The sequence below is a fragment of the Gallinula chloropus genome (genome assembly GCF_964237585.1).
Source record: "Gallinula chloropus genome assembly, chromosome: 1".
Taxonomy (NCBI): domain Eukaryota; kingdom Metazoa; phylum Chordata; class Aves; order Gruiformes; family Rallidae; genus Gallinula; species Gallinula chloropus.
The window spans coordinates 8,649,232-8,673,853 of record NC_140085.1 but is presented as its reverse complement, the minus strand read 5'-3'; the positions used below and the strand labels follow the sequence as shown (position 1 = coordinate 8,673,853).

At 42.4% G+C, this 24,622-nt stretch overlaps 1 protein-coding gene across 1 annotated transcript in view; it reads left to right on the top strand.

The window, feature by feature from the left end:
* Positions 1-4,462: 4,462 nt before the first annotated feature.
* GRM3 (glutamate metabotropic receptor 3) overlaps positions 4,463-24,622 on the top strand; it is a gene marked incomplete at both ends in the record, with an annotated part of 50,936 nt that continues 30,776 nt past the window's right edge. Inside the window, 2 exons of the mRNA XM_084262476.1 lie at positions 4,463-4,960; positions 17,913-18,768. Of these exons, the coding sequence (XP_084118602.1) occupies positions 4,463-4,960; positions 17,913-18,768 (1,354 nt within the window). The remainder of the gene's footprint in view (positions 4,961-17,912; positions 18,769-24,622) is intronic.

Sequence of the window (24,622 nt, the reverse complement as noted above, 5' to 3'; positions counted from 1 at the left end):
CAGGACAGCTCTGTACATCCTTAGCAAATAAGCAAACTCACTCCAATGCTGGATTTGTGCAATCAACTTTTTACAGGCACAGAAGGAGACCGCCAAAACTGATTATTCAGACCAAGAGGCAAGGGTATTTTCAGTAAACAGCACAGCTGCTGTTTAATACAAGAGAGTGAGCTGCTTTTACCAAGGGAAGTGCTGACAGCGTCCCCCCAAGCAGCAGACATAGCTCTCTGGTGTGGACCTTCACTGGTGGAAAGAGAAGGGGCTTCAATGTGCCAAGAGAAAGAGTTTGACAAGCCAGGTGTTGCTGTCTAAACTTCACATTGGGAAGTGCTGGCAGAAGCCTTCCGATCCAGGCATGGAAACCTTTCTCCTTCAGCCTGTTTATTTTTCATTTCGATATTTGGATTGCTTCTATACCTAGGATCTACATCTATTTCCACCAGGGAGCCAAAGCCTCTAGCGCTGAAACATTTTTTATATTAACAGAACACCCTGAACAACGTGACCCTGCCTGTATCTGAAGTAAAAACTTTAAATAGAAATGAAAAATAAAAAATGAAATAATTGCAGCTTACTCAACAGGTACCTCCTTTTGAACTGTCCCACAAACAGGCTTTTAGTAGAAGGTACAGCAAAGCCAAACTAGGGTGGTTAGCTTAGTGAAATCACTTTAGGAAGGCAATGGCAAACCTTGGTTCTGGGGTGCTACCTGCACCACAGATAAGGGGAGGAATATGGGCTCTATTAGACAGGAATAGGTGCAGAATGTTTGTATATATAGCTGTGAGTTATACAAGCTGCAGAGGAAGCATGTGGGAGGTGCATGCAGGGGAGATCAGGAGAGAGACCGAGTTGCTAGCCCATCTTTGCTTGCTGCTTTAAAATAACTTCCATTCTTCACATCAAGCTGTCTGTTCGGTGTCACCATAGTGATGCTGCTCACTGGTCACCCAAATCTACCCTCACAGCTTCCTTCAGGAGTCCTGCCACCAAGAAGCTGTTGCTCCTCCACGTATCCTTCCCTTGCAGCCCAAAGGGGAAACCTGTCCTCACAAATCAGCCTTGGCATTGACACCTCTGCTCACCTCCCTGTCCACAACACCCTTTTTCCCGTGTAAGTCACTGGGATGCCGCTACATGGGCGGCAGAGCACAGGCTACCAAGTCTGCAGAAGGAGAGAAGCACGTTTTATACCCAAAGCTGTGTTCTTAGTAACCGTCTCCCATTAATAAACAAAGGATTTGAATGTGTAAGATAGGATGATCATGTTTTCCTGGACAGCAGGGCTCTGCATGCACGGTGTCTCCCTGTGGCTTCAAAGCTTCTGTGAAAACTCAGAGTTTCACAGGAATTGTCAAGTGAAGACATTAGGACAATTGGTGTGGATGGGTGCTCCACACCCATGGGCACAGATTACCAAGCAGTGCATCCCCAGATATGGGATCACAGGGCTTCCCACCATATCATCCCTTTATATCTCTGGACATCTTCAGGCTGGTGCTCTCAACACAAAGAGGGAAGAAAGCAGCAAAGAAATGGCCACATCTGTTCCCAGTCCTCACCTTCTCCAATCTCTCCTTGATTTCTGCTGGCACTGATCCTCAGCTGTGCCATGACTGATTTTGGTTCCCCAACTGTGACAAGTTTACATGATGAAATACAGAAACCCTTTGCATTCTTTGCAGGGAAAATCAGTTCTCTCTACAGCATCAGTCACTTCACATACAGCCTTTTTATCTGCAATGTTGAAATAATTCTTGGTACCTTTCTCACCTTTATTACTGATGTATCAGAGTGTATCTATGTGTATAGATCCCTGAGATATAAAAGTGATGCAAGGTGGGGGGTGATGCCATTTGCAGCAGCTATGAAGGAGTAGGGGGGATGAGAACAGCCTCTTTGCTGTTCAAGGTAAATGCCCTGTAGCTCTAGGAATGTCCCATGTAAGTTTTGTAGAGGATCCCACAACATGCCTTTTTTGCAGTAAAACTAGTTCTTAGTAGTGTTGAAAGGCTGTTGAAAACAGTCTGATTTTATTGTGAACTCATGAAAGACTCACATAAAAGCTATGAAGAGCAATGGGAAACAAGGGAGGTTTATTGTTAAGTTATCAGAGATGCACTAGAAAAGATCAAAGTTTGATTCTTGACTGTGCTGATGACCTTAAGTAAATCATTCGGAATCAGCCTTGGGAAAGAGACCAGAACTTTTTCAGTCAGTGCCTCAGTGGGAGCCAAGGGGTGCAGGGCATGGCTGAAAGCATGTTCTTCAATTCCTAAAGGAAAGCAGAGACCTTTTTAAAGTTTGATAAAGATTGTGAGAGCCAAGCAAATCAAAATCTGAACTTAGACCTTTCTGAATATCTCGTTTCATCTTTTTGTGCCTCTTTTTCCCCAAGCAGAAAACAAGGTAAACAGATATGTTACCAGTGTTGTAGGGATAAACTCACAGATTCACGGAATTTTAGGGGTTGGAAGGGATCTCCAGAGATCATTGAGACCAACACCCCTGCCAAAGCAGGTTCCCTAGGACAGGTCATACAGGGAGGTGTCCAGACGGGTCTTGAATATCTCCAGAGAAGGAGACTCCACAACCCCTGGGCAGCCTGTCCAAGGGCTCTGTCACCCTCACTGTGAAGAAGTTCTTCCGCATGTTGGTGCGGAACTTCCTGTGCTCCAACTTGCAGCCATTGCCCCTTGTCCTATCCCCACAAACCACTGAAAAGGGGCTGGCCAATTCCCCCTGCATTCCATGCTTAAGATACTTATAGACATTAATTAGATACCCCCTTAGTCTTCTCTTCTCAAGACTGAACAGCCCCAGCTTGTTCAGCCTCTCCTCATCGGGAGATGCTCCAGGCCCTTAATCATCTTCGTAGCCCTTCTCTGGACTCTCTCCAGGAGATCCCAGTCCTTTTTATACCAGGGAGCCCAGAACTGGACACAATACTCCAGGTGGGGCCTGACCAGGGCAGAGTAGAGGAGGAGGATCACCTCCTTTGACCTGCTGGCCGCACTCCTCCTGATACACCCCAGGATCCCATTGGCTCTGTTAGCCACCAGGGCACACTGCTGGCTCATGGCCAAACTGTCATCCACCAGGACCCCCAGGTCTTTCTCCACTGACCTCTTCTCCAGCAGGTCATCCCCCAGCCTGTACTGATACAAGCAGTTATTCCTTTCCAGATGCAAGACTTTACACTTGCTTTTATTGAACCTCATCTGGTTTCTCCCTGCCCAGCTCTCCAGCCTGTCCAGGTCTCGCTGGATGGCAGCGCAGTGTTCCTGCCTGTCAGCCACTCCTCCCAGCTTTGTATTAGAGAAAGATCTTTAGCAGTGCATCTGACACACCACTGATTTGTGAGAGAGAAATATTGGGATAAATATGAATTAAAAGCGATCCTTTCCCACAATTTGGTAGAGTGACACTGAAATTGTACTGGGATAAACAGCTCCTTTGCAGTAACTGCGCTCATCCTTCATTCAGTGTTAAATCTTAACTGTTGCTTATTCCTATTTCTTTGTGTTGTTACTAAATTATAAAAAATGCTGTAACTCTAATAATAATATATGCTCTATTAAGGAAAAGGTAAGAACAGTGCTAAATTATTAATGTGATCTGTTTAAATATTACCACAATTTATTTGAGGATTTGGAGATCAAGGCAGCTGCTGTCCTATTTTAAGAGATATTGACAAGGAGTTTATGGACAAATCATGCGTCTATGTTGCATAAATAGACTTTGTGTGTGCATATTTAGTTACAAAATTTTTACAACATGATCTTTGCTCTAAGACTTTATTTTTCTTCTTTTAAGGTCAGTGGAAAACTGTCTTGACCTCAGTGAGATTAAAATCATATCCTAGGTACATACACTACTGCTCTGTTCTCCCCTTAATCAGAGCTCTGCACTTAGCATTAAAGACAGCAAGTCAAACCATAAGCATTTTCATTACCTAAGCAAAAGTACAAGGCTCCTCCTTGCAAGTTGTTTGTTTTCATCTTTCATCTGTTCTTTCTTTCTTTCTAAGAGAGGATGATATGAAAGAAAAAATATCAGAAATGCTCTCTGTCCCTGCAAAATGTAAAATGTTGTTGAGCAGTGGTCAGCATCAGATGTATTACCCTGTGTGTCTGTGGTCTTTGTGCAAAACTGTCATTGTAGATGCTCAGCCTGCAAGCAGTTATGAAGCAAATCAAATAAGGTGCTTTATGAGAACACAAGACAAATTTATTTCTTATTTTCTGCTCTGTTCTGAAATCTCTCAACACTGGTCTTGAATGTTTTACTGATAAAAGTTTTGTAAAAGCTCATCTCCTCTTTTGCCTGTTCTAATTCCTTCCATTTTTTCTTTAGAGGTCCAGTGGAATGATTTGTTGGCTTGTTCTTCACTGGCTTCTGGGACAGCACTTCAAATTTGGCAATGGATCAGAAGGACTGAAGAGCACTTTTGCTCCCACCAATGTTTCTTAGAGCTGCTAAAACAGGACCAATGAAGATGTTCACCAGACTCCAAGTCCTTGCGCTAGCTTTATTTTCCAAAGGAGTTTTCCTTTCTCTAAGTGACCACAGCTTTGTAAGGAAGGAAATTAAGATAGAAGGAGACCTGGTCTTGGGTGGTTTATTCCCAATAAATGAAAAGGGCACCGGGATAGAAGAATGTGGGAGAATCAATGAAGACCGAGGCATCCAGCGCTTGGAGGCCATGTTGTTTGCCATTGATGAAATCAACAGAGACAACTACTTGCTGCCAGGAATTAAGCTTGGAGTTCACATCTTGGACACATGTTCCAGGGATACATATGCCTTAGAACAGTCTTTGGAGTTCGTCAGGGCATCTTTGACTAAAGTGGATGAAACAGAGTATATGTGCCCTGATGGCTCGTATGCCATTCAAGAGAATTTACCCTTACTCATTGCAGGAGTCATTGGCGGTTCCTATAGCAGCGTCTCCATACAGGTAAGTCACAGGAGCTCCATCAGGTGAGAGCCATTTGTCTGCAATTCCTGTGAGAAAACCACTGCTTACAGAAGTTTGTCAACAGATTAAGACTTAGCTCAACCACTTTACCATAGGGGTCAATGTATTATATAACTTTTAATGAATTTATATTATTTTTATTCACTTTTTAAAATCCTTGTTGTAGTTTAAAACTCTGGCAGCTGTCCACTTCCTCTACTCATGGTTTATCCTGAGGGCACCTGAACTTTCTAGAAGTTGTAATATTTATTTTAAACTTTGGATTTCATGACACCTCTAAGTTCAGATTTCTGCTTTCACACCAATTATGATTCTACCCCTATATTTCTGAATGTATGTATGCCTGCCATGCTGCATGTACGTAACATTTCTTATTTAAACAATAGAGATTTAAAAAGAAATAACAACTCCATATCTTCCTTCCAGGCTGAAATAAAGAAAAAAATGGCATACTGGCCAGAAACTTAAATTACACCTGACGAAACAATTGCAAGTTTTTGATGCCTAATTAAGCACACAGGAGCCAATGTAAACTATTCTGCTGACTTCAGTGAGCGAGATCTCAAACATCCCATGCAGGCAGTACAGTTTCTGAGTGGATTCCAATTTTACTGTCTTTCCTTTTATTTCCCTACACAGTTCATACTAAAACAGCTTTTGCCAGGAAATGCCTCCAGGCAGAGTGCAGTGTAAGCACTGTCAGAAGTCCAGCACAGAAGATGCCCTCAGTGTATCTTGCTCCTTCCTTCTGGCACATTGTAACTGCTGGTTTTGGTTTTGCAATATTGGTCCCAAATAGGGTCTCAGTAGGGTGCTGGAGAGTATTTAAAGGCTTGCAAAGGTATGAAGTTGCAAGTGCTCGACATATCCTTCCAGCTATGGTTTTATTGTATGCTTGGTCTCATTTGTGAGAGGATAAACAAAATGTTGATGGCTTTTGGTCTTCTCTTCCCATTTTTTTATAAATTAGAGATTAAACTTTAAGTCTCTGACATTTTTGTTTGTTTGTTTGTTTTCCATTTAATGAACATGAAGAATATATATACTCTCTTTTTTATCAGAAATTCTATATTTCACCTCTCCTATGTTGGTGCAGCCTAAAGTTCTCCACCACTGCCAGTGTGCACTATCCATGAGCAAAAAATGCCCCCTAGCTTCACAGAAATTGCCAAATGTACATATATCTCATTATTTTTTTGTTAAATTAAATAAGCCAGTCCACATCACCCATAATCACAAGTGAATGGTGTCTTAAGACCAGATTCAGGTTGGTTAAGACCCTGCATCTAGAATTTTGTAATGGTCAGCCATAGGTTTCTAAAGACACAAAGTCTTGACAGTGCTGGACATGACTGAAACAGGCCAGTGCACTACCATGAGCAATATTTTCCCAGACTGAGTGCAGGCACTAATTACTGCATCAGTGTCAAAGGAGAAAAATGTTCCATGGCAGCAGTGACAGAAAGTTCAGGGAGCTTCATTTGTGTTTCACAAACAAGCCAAGAATTCATCCAATGCTTGTTCCAGTCACAAGTACATTGGGGAACTGGACCCTGCTATTGTCGAAGCATTTAATCCCATCAGCGTGGTAGCAAGGCTAGTTTCCATCACAAGTTCACTAGCACAAATTTCAAAAAATTACATTTTATTCTCCTCTGTGTTCCAGTTATTGGCTTGTCTGTGCATTCATAGTAGGAAATACATCAGCAAATGGTTAACCATACCATAGAAGAATAGTTTCTGCAGACCAGAACCTCAGTCACCTCTCATACTAGGAGGGTTTTATACCACTGTGGACCAGTCAGTGCCACAGGGATGTATCCATCACCAGGAAGGGTCTGATCACTTGGAGCACAAATAGGAAGTAAGTTCCAGGACTGGAAAAGAGACATCTGAAGAGGAAAAATTATAGTTACAAAACCTTGGGCAACATGAATGGTTGAGGAAATCATTATTCATTGACTTATCAAGTAGATGCACAGAACAAGTAAATGGCAGACTGCTGTGGATGCTAAAAATTAAATGAGTTAAAGAAGTGACTAGAAAAAAAAATCAGGAAATTCTTTATAGGTGCCATCTGTGTCTCAGCAATTCCCAGAGCTGCAAGTATTTCAAGGCTGGTAAAGTATTTTGAAACATCATATGCTTGCCACTGGTGGAGAAGTGGTTTCACTGCATCTTTGGTCTAGTCATTTGTGTTCAGTCTCTTTCTCAGTCCACCCTAAATTCAAGTGTGCCCAAAGGACATGAAGTAGCCCAAAAGGCACATTCATAAAAGTAGTGAGGAAATGATACAGATATTGCCTTCACTCCCAGAAACCCTGAGGCAGGCATGCTATGCTCCTAAAATGGCCTGGGGCCTCTTGCACAACACTTGTCAATCTGTCCCTTTGAAGTCAGTCTCTGGTGATCACTGACATAAAACCAAATCCATATCTGAAGCAGCAGATACTATATACAGATGCTTCACATTCCAAAAGCTTGGGTTTGGAGCAGCTGTCAGACGGAAATTAGAAGTCTTGATAAGAGACTTTCTCATTCAGTATGTGTGAAAAATGGCAATATAGCTGTATGCATGTCTGTATGTTGCCCAATTTCAAAACTTATGAGGGATGATGAAAAAATAGTTATAACTAATATTACTCTGTGGCCTATACAGTTTGCTTAAAGTTGCCAATAGTTGTTCAAACATAATATCTTTCTCACACATTTCTTCAGAGACACTAAGCTGGGAGGAAGTGCAAATGACACTAAGCTGGGAGGAAGTGTTGATCTGCCTGAGGGTAGGGAGGCTCTTCAGAGGGATCTGAACAGACTGGACTGATGGGCTGAGACCAATGGGATGTTTAACAAGGCCAAGTGCAGAGTCCTGCACTTGGGACATAACAACCCCATGCAAAGCTACAGGCTTGGGAGAGACTGGCTGGAGAGCTGTCAGGAAGAGAAGGATCTGGGGATGTTGGTTGACTGCAGGCTGAATATGAGCCAACAATGTGCTCGGGTGGCCAGGAAGGCCAGTGGCATCCTGGCTTGTATCAAAAACAGTGTGGCCAGTAGGTCTAGGGTGGTAATTGTGCCCCTGTACTCGGCATTGGTGAGGCCACACCTCAAGTACTGTGTCCAGTTCGGGGCTCCCCAACATAAGAAGGACATTGAGATCCTTGAGCAAGTGCAGAGAAGGGCAAATCCTATGAGGAGCGGCTGAGGAAGCTGGGGCTGTTTAGCTTGGAGAAGAGGAGGCTGAGGGGAGACCTTATCACCACCTACAACTCCCTGAAGGGAGGTTGTAGAGAGGTGGGCGATGGTCTCTTCAGCCAGGTGACAGGAGATAGGACAAGGGGAAATGGCATGAAGCTGTGCCAGGGCAGGTTTAGATTGAACATTAGAAAAAAAAATTTTACTGAAAGAGTTGCAGGGCCTGGAACAGGCTGCCCAGGGAGGTGGTTGAGTCACCTTCCCTGGATGTGTTCAAAAAAAGGGTAGATGAGGTACTTAGGGATATGGTTTAGCACAGGATGGGAATGGTTGGACTTGATGATCTTCAAAGGTCTCTTCCAACCTTGTGATTCTGTGATTCTCTGATTCTGTGAAATAAAGATCTAGATTCACAAGTAATTTAATTTTCCAGCTAGAAAAGATGCATCCAGATGATTACTTTCCCTTGACATGGGTTGGCCTTCCTTCAGTCCCTTTTTTCTAGCTTTCCTCTAGATTTCACACTATCTAGAAAAGACGCAATTGAGCGATTCACTCCTTCTGCACATCTTGTTAAGATGGCCAGTCATGACGTGTTTAAGAAAATCCCTGTCAAGTAAAACAGACACTGCACACTCAAAATGAAGATGGAAGGACTTCAAAGCATCAAAGCTACACATTTTGGTGCCACGCCAGAAAAGGAGACTATCAAATTTCAGAGTCAGTCACCTTATGGAGTAGCTCCAGTGGCAACTGGAATCACACCACTTCAGCAGGCACATATGGGGGCTGAGCATCCCCATTCCCCAAACCTTCAAACAGCTCTCAGGGTGCTGGGTGCTTCCAGGTGTAGCCCTGCCAAGCATTTGCCTGAGAGTTGTAAACATCATAAGGTCGACAGAGTAGTTTCTTAGCCTTAAAATAAACCATGCTGAGCTCTTCAGACAAGAAATTATTTCTGTGCTTTTTTTTTCCCCTCCTGTGAATTTGATGTTGTGTTTCAATACCTTTTATTCTCCTTTTTCACCCTCCCTTTCCAGATTTTTGTCTGGACAGCTGTCTGCCAAATCACATCATGATGCTCCTGCTGTCAGATTTCTGCTTCTTTCATTATCCTTTCACCAAGGAAAAAAGAATTTGCTGGTAAATCAGCAATGAACACCTTCCCCACTGAGTCAGTATGCACGATAGGCACTTTTTGCAGAGACTAAAAACAACAAGAGAATGCAGAATGCTTAATTATTTTCTGGTCAGACTAGGCTATTATCGTTAATGATGATCTGGATAATTAGTTTTCAGATGTTGTATTTAAATTAGCAGTGAGCCCAATCTGCACAGCATTTGATCCCTCAAAACCCAAGCCAGGATTCTCAGTCAGCATATGAGCTCATGTAAAAAAAGATGTTTTCATGAAATAAAATTCTGACCTGAGCTTAATCTAGGATCAGAAGATGAATTCTCCAAAGTTTGAAGGATTTTATTTTGGATTCATGGTTTTTTATTTGAGCCAGATTATCCACCCTCTCTTAGTTTACAACAGAAATTTCAAACATATTTTCCTTGGAGATGTTCAATGACATTGTAAAAAGGATAAGAATAAAGCATCTCTCATTTGCATAGAGGAGCACCTGCATAGCTAATCCAAATGCTGTGTTTAAAGTGCTCAGGTTGGCTCTGTCAGGGATATGCAGCAGGAATACAACTATTCAAGTGCTGGATTTGTTCTTCTCTCTTTCTGAAAACTAAACCCATCTACAGAAAATTAAGACTTCGGTCCGTTCCCTGCTGTTAACTCTCTTAGAAACATTAAAAAAATCCCTTAAATGGGCTGGGCTTTGCAGTTCCATATGGACTATAGTTGCATTGATGTAGGGATTTAGCCCTGTGTTAAGTTTCCTTTATGCTACCAACCCACAAGACCTTCAGATCACGGTCGTGAAAGTTATTCCCAAGTTAGTGCCTCATCCAGAAAAAAATGGCAGAATAGAAACTGGTACCTAGCTGTCTCTTCTTGAAATCCTTGTTGTGTCTCAAGCAAACTGTGGCAAAGCCATGGGAGAAGGTTTAAAGGTACATTACTGCTGTCAAAAAAGCTAAAGCCCGTCTCCTGAGTGACCATCTGGCATGAAATTCAGAGTACATACTCATTCACTGGCAAACATTTCCTGACTGCAGCTTTTCCTTAGCCACAGGAGTCTGCCAAGGGTTCATGGAACTTGAAAAATAATCACCTCCATTTCCTTCCTCCAAGGATAAGCCATCTTCCAACCAATAAGCCTTAACAATAACTTGCGACTTCCATAACCACTGAAAATAGTGCAAAATCCCTGGAAGGACTACATGTAAAAACCTCCCAAACTATAACCTATGGGGCTCTGTCCCCTTGTGCATGAACTCAATGGGGATACAGGCAGGAGAGACGTGGGGGTCTGCAGGAGTTCACCAGGGACCACAGACCACGTGTGCAATTTCCACTGTGCTTGCAGAGGAACTTTGCATTCAGTTGTGCAACAACAGCCCCTGGTAATTCTGTGCTTGTAAAATTAAACCAGATCCTTATTAAAAGATCTGTTCTGTGAGATGGGCCACCTACTACTAGCATTTAAGCTACACATGTACTTGATGACTTCTTGGTGCCTCCTTCAAATTCTTTTCCCTTTTCATCTCTGTTCTTTTTCTCTCTCTACTACCTCTCACTTTATTTTTTCTCTCCTATTCCACGATAAGAAACTGAACAGCCCCTAGGTTGAGATTTTCACAGTGCCCAAGCAGCACTGGACATGTCTTTCCTAAAGATTTCAAAGAAATGTTCATACCTCCCTCTGTCTGGCTTCTTTGAAGATCCCAAGGTAGCCGATTCCTTTGCAGGTTTTTTGGTTTGGTTTGTTTGTTTGGGTTTGGGGTTTTTTTCAATTGTGAGCATTTTCTTCATTTGCCAAAGGGAGATGATATGATTTCACAGGGATAAGTAAGCAACCTGTGAGATCACAGGTAAGAAGGAAGGAGCCCAACTGTGTTCCAAGTGAGAAGGGATGTAACTGCAAGACAAAGTGGCCAAGAATAGGAACTAGCTAGGGGCATCTTGACATCACCCACACTCATTCTGTCCCTTCTGTCTTGGACTCATGCATCAGTTACTGAGTCTTAATTAACCATATTTATCTAAGATGGGTCTTTTCACTCCAGAAGCCATTCATGCTTTTGGAACCATCAACCCCAGCTTTAGTCCCTTTTCTTGCGATGTGTAAATGTGACATGAGTCACTCACAGTCAAGTTTACCAAGTCTCAGGGGAGAGTCACATTCCTTGTGTAAAGCAAGGTCTTCTGCACAGATCTCCTCTGTGTGACAGCTTAGTACTTCAATGGTTAATGCTGTATAGAGGCAGTGTGCGTATGCAACAGCTCGCTGTGCTATCCCCTGCAGGAAAGAAAGAAAGAAATTTCCCTAGTATTCTCCTCTCAGAGAACAATATTTCTCTGCATGTCCTTCTCAGTTTATTTTTGATTACATGGGACATGCATATAAAAAGAAAATCCTGGGTCCTCCACAGAAATCCTAGATTTTACTCTGACAGGATTCCCTGTTTCTGATGTTCATTGCACAGATGCAATTATTTCACTGTTCAAACACTGCTTCTCTGGATGTGACAAGTATTGAGTCTGCTGCAAATATTTAGCTATATTTTCCAGCTTTGTTGCCAACAGGAGAAGAGCAAGGCTAAAAACAAGTTGCCTTCTCCCATCCCCCCGCTAACAAAACCCCCCAGGCATTTTTATTTGTTTGGTGATTAATTTTTATTTTTATTTTTTCTAAGTTACCTTTTGAAAGGGATTTTGTTAAGGAACACTCACCAATGGCCCTCTTAATAGCAAAGAGAGAGAAAGCTGACGGAAACCACTTCTTCTTCAGTCCTGCAATATGTCAGATTACACAGTGCAAGTCAGGCTGAGACTCCTAAATAACTTCACTGCTTCTGGTGTAGATATCACAACTGAACTTTAACAGTTTAAAGGACTGGGATGTCAGCACAGCTGATGCATTCCTGGGGGCTGAGTTTGAAGTCCAGCTGAATCCAATGGGGCTTTTATTTGTTGTAGGTGGTGGCACAGCCCACTGCCTTCCATAGTGCTTACTATAATACCCCAGACGTGCCACCCACAGTTTTAAAAAGGGGAATGACAAGAAGACATCCCAGGCTGACAGAGGTATTTCAGCTCTGGAACCAGCAAGAAACTTAAGCTCCTAATTTCCCTCTGAAAACGTATCTGAGCTTGGAGTGAAGCATATTTTTTTGCCTGAGCTGAACAGCTGCATTTGCATTACTGTCATCTCCCCTCCCAACTACTCCCAAACCACATGAGTATGTCAAAAGTGCCCAGACAGAGACACCCTGGGTCACACTGTCCCCAAGGTAAGAGCTGTGCCTTTGAGCCTACTGAATCCCAAGAGGACAGGGAAACTTATGGTGGAGCCTACCTCTTCAGTATTGTTCATATTTATTGCCAACAATGCAATCTGGCAGCACTGTAAACTCAGCATCCTGGGCTGTGTCTACAGAAGCATATCCAGTAAATGCACAGAAATTATTATTTCCCTTTATTCTATTCTCATTAGACCATATCTGGAATACTATGTCCAGCTTTTGGTCCCCAAATAAAAGAAAGATTTAAACAATACAGGGGTACCTACCCTACAAGAAGATGTTGTGGGAAATAGGTGGGCTTAGCCTAGAGAAGACAAGATTTGTTGGGAACCTAATATCAGCTTTCCAGTATGTGTGTGTTGGTTCTCAAGAAGACCGAGCTAAGGTCTTTACTGAGACTCATGAGGAGAAGATAGAAGAAAATGGCTATAAATTGAAGGAAGGGAGGTTCTAATTTGACACACAATGTACAAGCCAGGAGCTGGGAGCATGGGAAGGGTGTACAGGCAGATGACTAGGACAGGTACCTCACTGATTCTTTACATTCAGCTTATGCTCACTACTTAGAACACACCCACACTCCAGACCATTGGGAATTGATGTTTCTTTCCTGCCTTTTACAAAATGATACTTTCTGCCCAAATTTTGGTAAAATATTTTTTAGATTTATGAAAAAAAAGAAAAATCCCAATAAGAAAAAGATCTTAATTGGAGGAAATGCTTTAGCTGTAGTTTGACATGCAGCTGGGGAAATAATAACAGAAATCCCACACCATCATTTAGGAACTAGATACAATGTACACTGGCAGCAGTGGACATTCCTGCAAAATAAAATTTCAGCTCCTGGGCTATAGCAATGATTTAGACATTAAGAAATCCCTGGGATGTGTTTTTGCCATGATCTTGCTGTGGGTATCTGGATAAGCAACTTATCCTCATGAATAGAAAGAATCTTCCAGGTAACCAAAGGCAGCAACTAAATTTTCCTTGGGACAGATCACAATTCAGAAAGCCAGGTTTCTCCAGTTTCCAAACAGAAATAAAGCTTTTTACCTCAGATCCATTCTGCTCAGCAGCCTAATTTACTGTCTGTTCAAAACAGCCACAGGAGCTCTTGCCTGTCTCAAAGGACCTCTGTGAATTTAGATTCATTAAGCCGTGATAAGTGCCATGAGACTCTCGCATGGTAAAATTTTAGAAGAGCAGAGAGCACAAGGGGCCTCCTCTGTCCAACAAATGTGTCATACACACTTGTGTCCTGTGGTGAAGAAATCCTATCTGTCCTAACACTTCTGACATTTTTTTTTCCCAACATGTTTTCTGTACTCCCCTGCCCTGTGCACATTCAGGCAACCCGTGTAACAACCAAACCCATCAGAATAAATCATACTGGCAGCAAAGAAAGTCCTACAAAGGACAGGCAAAATGCTTGATGGGATTGGATAAATCTACATGTGAGTTTCCAAGGCATATAGGTGTTACCAACCTGACTACATCTATTGTCAGGACTCTTTAATGGCCAGAAATACAGAAACATGGAATCACAGACTCATTTGGGTTGGGAGGAACTTTTATAGCTCATCTAGTCCAACCCCCGCCTGCCACGGGCAGGGACATCTTCAACTAGACCAGGTTGCTCAGAGCCCTGTCCAACCTGACCTGGGATGTTTCCAGAGATGGGGCATCTACCACCTCTCTGGGCAGCCTATGCCATTGTTTCACCACCCTCATCACAAAACAATTTCTTCCTTATATCTATGTACACAGAAACCAACTTCATGCGTTTGATAGCTGTACCTAACTCACTGCTTCTTGCAAGACATTATTAGGAAGCAGTTTTCAGTGGAAAACTAGATTGGCAACTTCCCACAAGTATTTTCACTGTCCCTGATGTACAGAGAAGTAGTGACAGATGCTGGTACAATGCTGTGAGAGGGACATCAGTCACCTCTGGCACTGCTCTGGCTGCTCCATTTGCAGGATTTGCTGGTACAGTCTGTCCCTATGGAGGGACGTGGCTCACACTGGACTCTCTGCTGTACTCCTGTTGGGCAGCTTCTTATCAATCACTCACCATCCTGGCAGCTGGGCAACAGCCAGGTTTGCTTGGGAAGTGGTCGCTTTAGCACAGGACAGTGGCTACACTAATAAACTTAGCAGTGTGAGGGCAAATAAAGGTTTCCCGTCACGCAGCAAGCTGTGCAAAGTGATTGTTTTAGGGTTGCAGCAAAGAACATCCAGTCTTATTTTTAAAGGTGCTAAGCATCTGCAAAACCCACTGGTTTTGACAACATAAAAAACCCAGGCTACTACTGCTATTTAAGTGCCAACATATGGATTTCAGGCTCTAATTGCATGCACCATGGCTTGATTAAATTGCTGCCTGGAGCTTCGCCAAAACAGATTATTTCACTGAGCAAAAGATGGATCTACACTGCAATTCTGAAGCTGTAGCACATATCCCAAGGCAGCATGGAGCTATGGTGTAGGTATGCCTCAGGTGGTTCAGTCTCAGTGAGTGTAGCTCTGCGTATCATTGCACTGCCCTCTACTACACTGAGACACTGCAGAATAGACATAGCCTTAGATACCAGCTCCTCTTCAGACCCATTACCCATGCCTTTATCTTGCTGCTCATTCTATCGGGATCTGATGTGCAGAATCAGATATTCAGATCAGCATGAAAATGGCTAGAAAGTGGGTGTGCTCTGACACTGGCTGCATCAGCTGAGAGCCTGAGACCAGAGCTCTTTTGAAAAATTAGCCCCTAAAATCAAGACTTTACAATATTCCAGAAAATCCCCACCATCAGAATTTCCAGAAGAGTGTCCTGATCCGAATGAATAACAGACCTCAGTTCTCAGGCACAATTGGGTCACTATCCTCTATGATTAACCAGACTTTCTTATATTTTTTTGATTTTCGGGCTATGAAAAACCTGCCATCTGGACAGCTTTGCAGTAAACAGCATCGCAGCAAACTGCATTGTCACAGGGAAACTTTCTTCTCTCTGCAGCATAGGAAGCAGAACTGCTGCCAGTTTTTAGGCACCCTAGAAGTACAGTGACCTCCAAGGCAAACCTTGGGGCCCCGTTGTGAAATAAGGGTGTAGTTTCCCTGCATATGGATATTTCTGCTGCTTAGACTAAAAAAAAGAAAAGCAAAAAAAGCCCCAAAGCAATGATATAAAAGCTGCTGCATTTGTTAGGAGTATCTTTCTGTGTGCTGAAGGCTTGACTACATACTGAATAATATTACCTTTGCTAGAAATTTACTTATTTTTCAGACGGTTTGGGGGCAGGGTGGTGCAGAATGATGTGTGCTCATATCCGTATTGTGGTTTAGTTCAAATAAAATAATTCCTGCTAGAATAAACTGAGACAAGAATAGCAATTCCAACCCACACAGTTCTGCAAGAAATGTTCTGGAATAGCTGTACAGAGGACATTCTTATTACCAAACCAAAATGTGCTCTGTTTGTGTAAGGACATGTGAACCACACCGTGTGGGTACGTGGGCATGTAACCCAAAGTTATAACACCACAGAGGCTGCACAACGCTCAAAGCATCCACTGCACCTTGGTGACAAAACAAGCCTCTCAGCCCACCCTGCTGCTGTAAAGCTGTTCATTTAAATCACCACGATGGAAATTAAATCCCACCTTTACAGAAGAAAGCTGTTCAATGCATATTACCACCTAGCAGGGTGGTTAAGGGGACAGCAGCTGTTTACTGAGGGACACTGACTTCTTCAGTGGTTTATTTTATGAAGACAGGCTTCAGCTCCACAGGTACAGGCACCTAGAGACCTGAGGTACCTGGGCATCCCACCTGCTCTTCCCTAGTGCCCCAGGACAGCAGGACATGGGTGTTCATAAATCCTCTGTTTCTCCATAAAACCCCTGTTTCAGATGCCCTACGTAGTTGTGAAGGGCACTGTGCATGTACAGCTAGACAGCAGTATGGCCCAGGCAAGACATAATACCAGTTAGCAGTGGGAAACGAGCTGCTGAGAGACACACATCCAGTCTCTGCATTAAAGATAGAATCTAATTCTAAAAAATTCCAAGAGATAAGGGTTGTTAGAAAGCAACTAAATTATTTTGGTTATTTTCACCAGTCTACTGATAGCTGTGCTTTTAAATTTTGCTTTCTTCCACAACATTTTTTTCAAAACAGTCCTTTGCATTTGAGTTCTCACAGATACAGTCTGTGGTCAGAGAAAAAAAATTAGGGAAAATGTGAAAAATGTGAAGAATTAATTAATTGGGCAACATTTAGTTGCCCAATTAAACATTAAGTTTCCCTTAGGAATATCAAGTACACTATTGCTTTTCAGATGGTTCTTTCGGGTTGTACTCCAAGAGCAGTTTTAGATTTAATTTACTGGACACAACTTCCACTCACCAGGAGCAGAAGTCCAAAGTCTTTCCTCTATCATTTTGGAAGCAATCACGGAGGGGGAATGACCGTAACCTTTCTTAATTTTTTTTCCAGCTATTATCAGGAGCTACACTTCTATGAAAGTAGCAGAGAAGATTTGGGAACATTTAAGCAAGTGACATAGCAACATATTAAAAAAACCCTCTGATCTTGGACAATATAAATGACACAAGAAACGCAATCAAAGTTTATTAAAAGTTTTTATTATTTATGAAGCTGTAGGTTAACATGACATAGTGGAGTACTTGAGGAGTCCTAACATACAATGCATACGCCATCTCAGGAGGACTGCAGTCAGAACAGCTCAGGGAAGAGTTTAAATGAGTAAAAAGGAGAGATGGAGACCCAGAGCTTGAACAAGTGGGGTCAGAAAGTTCTGTGAAAGACCTGTGTATGGATATCTGTGATATTTGAATTATAGGAAAATTTATCTCTTATTAGTACACTTGATTATCAAACACAATGAATCTGGGAGAAGATGAATGACACTACGAACAGGAAAGACAAGCCCAGCCCCAGACTTAAGTAAGAAGCAGAGGTTGAGACTGAAGTATATTGTCTGTTTCTGTCAAATTCTCTGTTAGCTTAAACAGACTAAGTTTGACAGAAGTAAAAGGTCCATTACAGTCCGAGTAGGACCCTGGGATTTGACTGAGCAGCAGAACAGCTATTCTGCACACACACAGTGCACTGCTCTCATCAGAATATGTTGCCAATATCCTCTATCCATACCCTTCACCTGTGATTGTCAGAATACCTCTTATTTAAATCTCTTATTAAAACCCAGTTTATTCCCTTCCCTAGATTTTTCTGTTCAGTTTTATAAACACCACCCTTTAAAAAGCCGCGTTCTTCCCTTTCTCTCTAGGTGGCCAATTTGCTCAGACTCTTCCAGATCCCCCAGATAAGCTACGCCTCCACCAGCGCCAAGCTGAGCGACAAATCCCGCTACGACTATTTCGCACGGACAGTGCCCCCGGACTTCTACCAAGCGAAAGCCATGGCTGAAATCCTACGGTACTTCAACTGGACTTACGTGTCAACGGTTGCTTCAGAAGGAGATTACGGAGAGACGGGGATTGAAGCCTTTGAGCAGGAAGCTCGCCTCCGCAACATCTGCATCGCCACCTCTGAGAAAGTGGGCAGGTCCAACATCAGGAAGTCCTATGACGGCGTGATCAGAGAGCTGCTCCAGAAACCCAACGCCAGAGTGGTGGTGCTCTTCATGCGAGGCGATGACTCTCGGGAGCTCATTGCAGCTGCCAACCGTTTCAATGTTTCCTTTACCTGGATTGCCAGCGATGGGTGGGGAGCACAAGAGAGTATTGTCAAGGGCAACGAGCACATAGCTTCTGGGGCAATAACCTTGGAACTCGCTTCCCATCCAGTTAAAGAGTTTGACAGGTATTTCCAAAGCCTCAGCCCCTACAATAACAGACGCAACCCCTGGTTCAAGGACTTCTGGGAGCAAAAATTCCAATGTAATCTCCAGAACCGAAAACCACATAAAAAGGCTTGTGACAAGCACTTCACTATCAACAGTTCCAACTACGAGCAAGAATCCAAGATCATGTTTGTTGTGAACGCAGTGTATGCAATGGCCCATGCCTTGCATAAAATGCAGCGGACTCTGTGTCCAAACACCACCAAACTCTGTGATGCCATGAAGCATCTAGATGGAAGGAAGCTGTACAAAGATTATCTCCTGAAAGTAAACTTTACAGGTAATAACTTCTCTTTTGCTACATACAGAATGTCACTGTAATTAATGAAATCTTCACTGATCACAGTAGAAGCCAGGTGAGTTCCCAGTAGCACCAATTATCAAAGTTCATACCAGGGTGGTACCCAGGTAAGGCCACTCCTGTCACAGGAAGGTAATAAGATGGAGAGGGACAAGGAGAGTAGTGAAAGCCCTAAAAAATGAACCTTGATGCTGTTCCTGTTTCTAGCAGAAGGAAGAGGTGGAGATGACAACAGCTGGTCTTGTAAATGCTACCTACTTCCACACACCAACTTCCATTTCATTCACAGCCAGTTTGGCTTCAGCTAGGGGTGTCTGGAGGATGATGGTCATTTCACCACCTGCTATACTAGGCAATCACTTGCTATGCTGCTGCCAAAACTTGGTCTTCTCTTCCTCATTTTTTAAATGAATTTACATAATATCTGGGCCCTGGTCACTGTCTAATGTCCTTGCAATAGTAAAACAATAATTCCTGCTATACAACCAGATCAGTATAGAATATTTAAATACATGGGATAGTGCCATTACCTATGTTACAGATCTTTAGGCTTGATGACAAACTATAAAAAGCTAGATTAAACATGTGCAGGAGGCCTGTGGAGGGAGAACAGATGATCTGTGAATGTTATAAACAGACTTCATGGGGACTGGCTGCGCAGCATGTGACATCTCTGTGTTTTTGCCATCATGAGCTTAGGTTTGTCATTAATATTACACCGTAGCAAGCCTAATAGATCTACAGAGGAAACAAACTGTAGAGCATCCTGTCTTTTTGTGTTATATGTCTAAACTTTCTTCTGAAACATTTAGGTTGTGACTGCATGTCTATGTATTACTACACTGATATTCTCAGCTGACCGAGTTGATAGTAAGAAAACTTCATGCTGTGCTTTGTGTAAGAAGTAGCTCCAAGAGTTGCTGAAGAATAAATATGTGTATGATACAACGTGCTCAGTCCCAAGAGACCTTCATTAATGCACAATGTGAATAACATTGGAAACTATGGGAAGCTGTCTGATTGGAGCTTGAACTTTTCCCTCCTTTAGAGGTCTTCTCAGCACTTGATTCAGACCACCTCTAGATACTACCAACCACATCCCTAGCACTCCTCACTCTCCTTGGGGTGTGGTTGGTGTAACCAAGTACTCCATTTTTTTGGGAACTTGCAGGTGTACCTCCCAGCACATGCCAGAGAGCTCCTTAGGACCCCACGTCTCTGAGAATTCTGCTACCTGACTAGCTGAATTGTTTAAAGCACACCAGGGATTCCTGCAGATCACATGCCTGGATTTCTTTACCATGGAAATCACAAGGGGAAGGATGGGACTAGTCACTTGCTGCATCATAATTCATCTCTCAAGAGGGGACACAGGAGGACCCAGGATCTAGGGCATGCTCTAGTCATATAGATGCACTCACAGAGAAAAAATTATGTAAGAGCAGCTGGAAGTTGAAATGCTTCAAAGCCCTCATCTGAGTGCTTCATGCAATGCAGCTGAAGCCATAGGCCTGGCCTGAGCAGCACGATGCTTGTGTGCATCTTGTCATTTGGTTTCCTCCTGTACCAGTAAGCCTAGTCACATACTATGACCTGTGCAGATGTATAGGCAACATATACATATTGTATGTTATGTTGTAATTGTATTTGACTTATTGATTAATTTCATAAGCAGCACAAGACAGAAACAAACTTTTAGTCTTTTGACCTATTGAAAATAAGAACCATCATTTTCTAATACACTTAATACATAGAAATGTTTTTCTCATTTGCCTACACTAATCCTCAGAGATACCTGAATGTCTTAAAACTGAATGTCTTTGAAACCAAATAGTTTCAGGAGCACAACATTTCACAGAAGCTGGGTCCTGGCATACTCACCACATGGGATGGCAGTCAGGTGCAATGTGCTTCTGCTTCTCTCAGGGGAGAGCAAACCCTATGAGAAACAGCAGAGGGAACTGGGGTTGTTCAGCCTGGAGAAGAGGAGGCTGAGGGGAGACCTTATCACCACCTACAATTACCTGAAATGAAGGTGTAGAGAGATGGGTGTTGGTTTCTTCATCCAAGCAACAGGTAGGACAAGGGGGAATGGACTTGACCTGCGCCAGGGCAGGTTCAGAGTAGATATTAGGAAAAAGTTCTTCACCAAAAGGGTTATTGGGCACTGGAACAGGTTGCCCAGGGAGGGGGTCTGCCCAGGGAGGGGGTTGAGTCACTGACCCTGGATGTTTTTAAAAGGCGGGTAGATCAGGTGCTCAGGGATATGGTTTAGTAGAGGACAGGAACGGTTGGACTTGATGGTCTCAAAGATCTTTTCCAACCTAGTGATTCTGTGATTCTGTGACACTTTAGGACAGTAACAACTAACCTAAAAGAGTAAGCACTTCGATAACTTAATCTTCAATTAATTATTATTGAATAATAATTTTGAAACTTTTTCTGACACTCCAGATATTTTTATGGTCTTAAATGTATGTACTCTTAATAGAGTCGAATTTTAGTCTGTCATTAACCAATCTTGGTTCCAGTACATGGTTTCTAAATATTTTTCTATCATGTAAAGATATTTCAAGCACCCAAGCATTTCCCACTTATCATTTAGACATAAAATCAAAATAACCACAACTTTTTTGACCGAATGTTCAGGAAATTTTTCATTTAGATATGGCCAGAAAAATTCTTTTTCATCTTGACTGAACTATCTTTTTTACTTTTTATGAGTTGGAAGTTGAAGCTGTTTCAAGCTGAAAAAGAAATAAAAAGCCTGTCACTTTGCAATATTGAAAACACAAAGCTCTTTTCTGAAGCAAATGAATTTTTTTTTAAATCAACATGGAAATCTTTGAAACTCTGAAGAGCTTTAGTTTCATTTAATTTTCATTTCATATTTAAACCATTAAAAACACCTGTTGAGTTCTTTTCCAATGGCTTTGTTACATATATATTGTTACTAGCCTACAGCATGATTAGTTCCTCTCCTGTTTCTTTGTTGTCAGTTCTTCCACTATACTGTGAATCCATGTTTTAACATCAGTGATTTTTGAAAGCAGATGAGTGATTTTTCTGCAGTGAAAGAATCAGCAAATCTCCCATGCCTTTTTCCTTTCAGAAAGGTGTGAAATTTTAATATGTACAAGCCCTGTCATTGATTTCCATGGGACTAAGAATTCGCCTTTGCTCTTTTCTGGTTGAAGAAAGTCTCCGGTTGTGTTGTTAATACAATTTCAGGATCCTGCTGCATGGTGCATTTGATCACTGATGCTCTCATATTTCCAGCTCCAAATCTGGGAACATATCCTCAGTGCAGAGAGATGATGTGGAAGCTACCAGCCCATCAGTTACACTGCAACCAAGTCAGATGGGGATTTTCCTTTACTTTTTTAGCATAGGCAGTGATCCACAGCCACCCAAAGGAGTCAGGCAAGAAACAGAACAACAGTGATAACCATTTTCACACACACACAAACAGATATTTAAGCAACACCTCCTCTGCTGAAAGTCAGAGTTTCAAATAGGTGAGTCCTGCATGCATAAACCTGCCACGAAACAAAAACCTGACAAATGTCCCTGTATGTATTCCCACAGCTTCCAGGAAGAGCTGATGGTGCGTTTCAGACATACCAGCCTGAGTAAATGATAGGGTGCACTTACATGACTGGTGAGAGGCTCTGCAATTTTAGACATTTACCCTATGCACTTGAATTAGCTTTGGTTAGTCTCTGATTAGAGCTAATGGAGGGGATCAGCACTTTCACACTGCAGCTCAGCCCACATGAGGTAGTCCACGTGAGATAAGATTTGCCCCTACGTCTCTTGCTATTGACTACAGGTGGAGCATACAGCAAGGGAGATTTTAGCTGAAAGCCTCAAGTGGGTCTCTCAGGATCTGTAAGGAAATACTCAGGGACCAGCTATCAGCTGTGTTGGAGTAGAGGACTGGTCAGGATTTGTTCAGTGTCATGCTGCCACTGCTACTGACATGCTGTGTGACAGTTACTTCATTATTATCTCTGGGGTCCTACTTATTTCTCTTTTTTCATTAAACTGAAATAACTCTGTAGAACTGCAACATGGCACAAAGGCAGGGTACAATTTTGTTCTGTATTGTCTGTGAGATTCACTGAGCACATAATTTTCTTGCAAGTAAGTAACACATATATGACAAATGCCATGATATCCTGAATCCTTTCAGTAAGGGAGAAAAGATACACCTATGCGTGATTCCCACTTTCAGCAGCAGGATCTGAGGATGCAAAGCCTAGCCCCTAGATAAGATACTCCATCTCAGCACTTGGTTGGCCTTTCAAAGAGATATAGGCTGGCTCATCTTCTTGATCTTCTCATCCACTGTGTTCCCTCCTGAGGGCACAAGTGCAGCACTTGATGTTCTGAATCATGATTCTCTTCTGCCGATAAGGAGATGCCAGTTCAAGAGGCTGTTAGCTTGAATTACCAGGACAACAAAGTGCTGGTGAAGAGGACTTTAAACTAAAGTTGCTGGGGGAGGGGAACCTCACTCCATCCCAATCCTTGATACAAGCTTGATGCCAGTGCTGCAAATAAATGCCCAGAGCCTGGGCAAGAATCATAGGTCAGCAGGAGAGCACCGGCAGTGCTGCACAAAGGAATTCCAGCCAGGCCATCAGGAATCATCCCTTCTCTGGGATTTATCCATAAATATTTCCTGTTAAAAGTCCACTTCAAAGCTCAGTGTCCTGCCACAGGCCAACAAATGATACATCTGCTATCACAAGCATATTACAGACGCAGAAACTTCAAAGGCCAGGTATAAATTTACAGCAGGGAGCACCTGTGAATAGATGTGCAGGCTAAAGTGAGAGCTCATAACTCAGGCTCTTCAGCAGATGGGCCTGCTACTGTCATCTCACCCAATGATCTCCTACACATCAGGTCAGATCCCCTTCACCTCCAGCACTCAGACAGCCAGCTGAGTAATGTCCTCATAGCCTTCTTTCTGATGCTCATTTGTAAAATAAAGCAGAATACCACTTTCAGCTGGAAGTAAAACTTTCATGGACAGAAGCCATCTAATACCTGATTAATCATAAAAGCTTTAAAAGTGTAGTTCATGATGGCTTTGTGGCCAATAAAACCAAGGAAAATGTAGAGTGAATCCCCCCAAGATATTCATTAAAAATATACATGAAAAAGATGTCTAGGATTTACAGGAGAAAATACTGCCTTTTTCCTGGGACCACAAATGTGTCAGAACATTTAAAACCTTAAAAGCAACTAAGGGACAGTCTCTGAAAGCACACTAGAAACTTGCAGAGGAGCAGTTGAGCCTGTACAGTCTTTTCCACGTTTCTCTCTATATTAGAGTTACACTGGTGTATACACACACACAGAGCTGTAGCATCATTTTAACAGCCTGGATTTCCTCACGACCCTTTCTACTTTCTCCTTCCACCAGCTGCCTTTGCAGACATGGCAGCAGCTAAGGATCTGCAGTTCCTTTTCCTCAGGCAAATTTACCTCTCAAAGTGATCTCCTGGGCAGGAATCTCTGCTTAGCCTTTCCTGAAGCTTTTAATATGTGTATATATTAATATATTTAAGTATTTTTAATATACTTGCATATTTTCATATATATCTTTAATTTTGTATAATGTGGATATATAATATATAGAAGTATAAAGAATAACTCAAGTTAGAAAGGCCCTTAGGAAGCCTCTAGTCCAACCTGCTGAAAGCAGGGTCAGTTGTGCAATCAGACCAAGTTGCTGAGGGTTTTATAGATGTAAACAGACCAAAACTGAAATGCTATTGAATGTTTTCATCCCCTAGTTTAGCTTTGAGGTATTGTGATG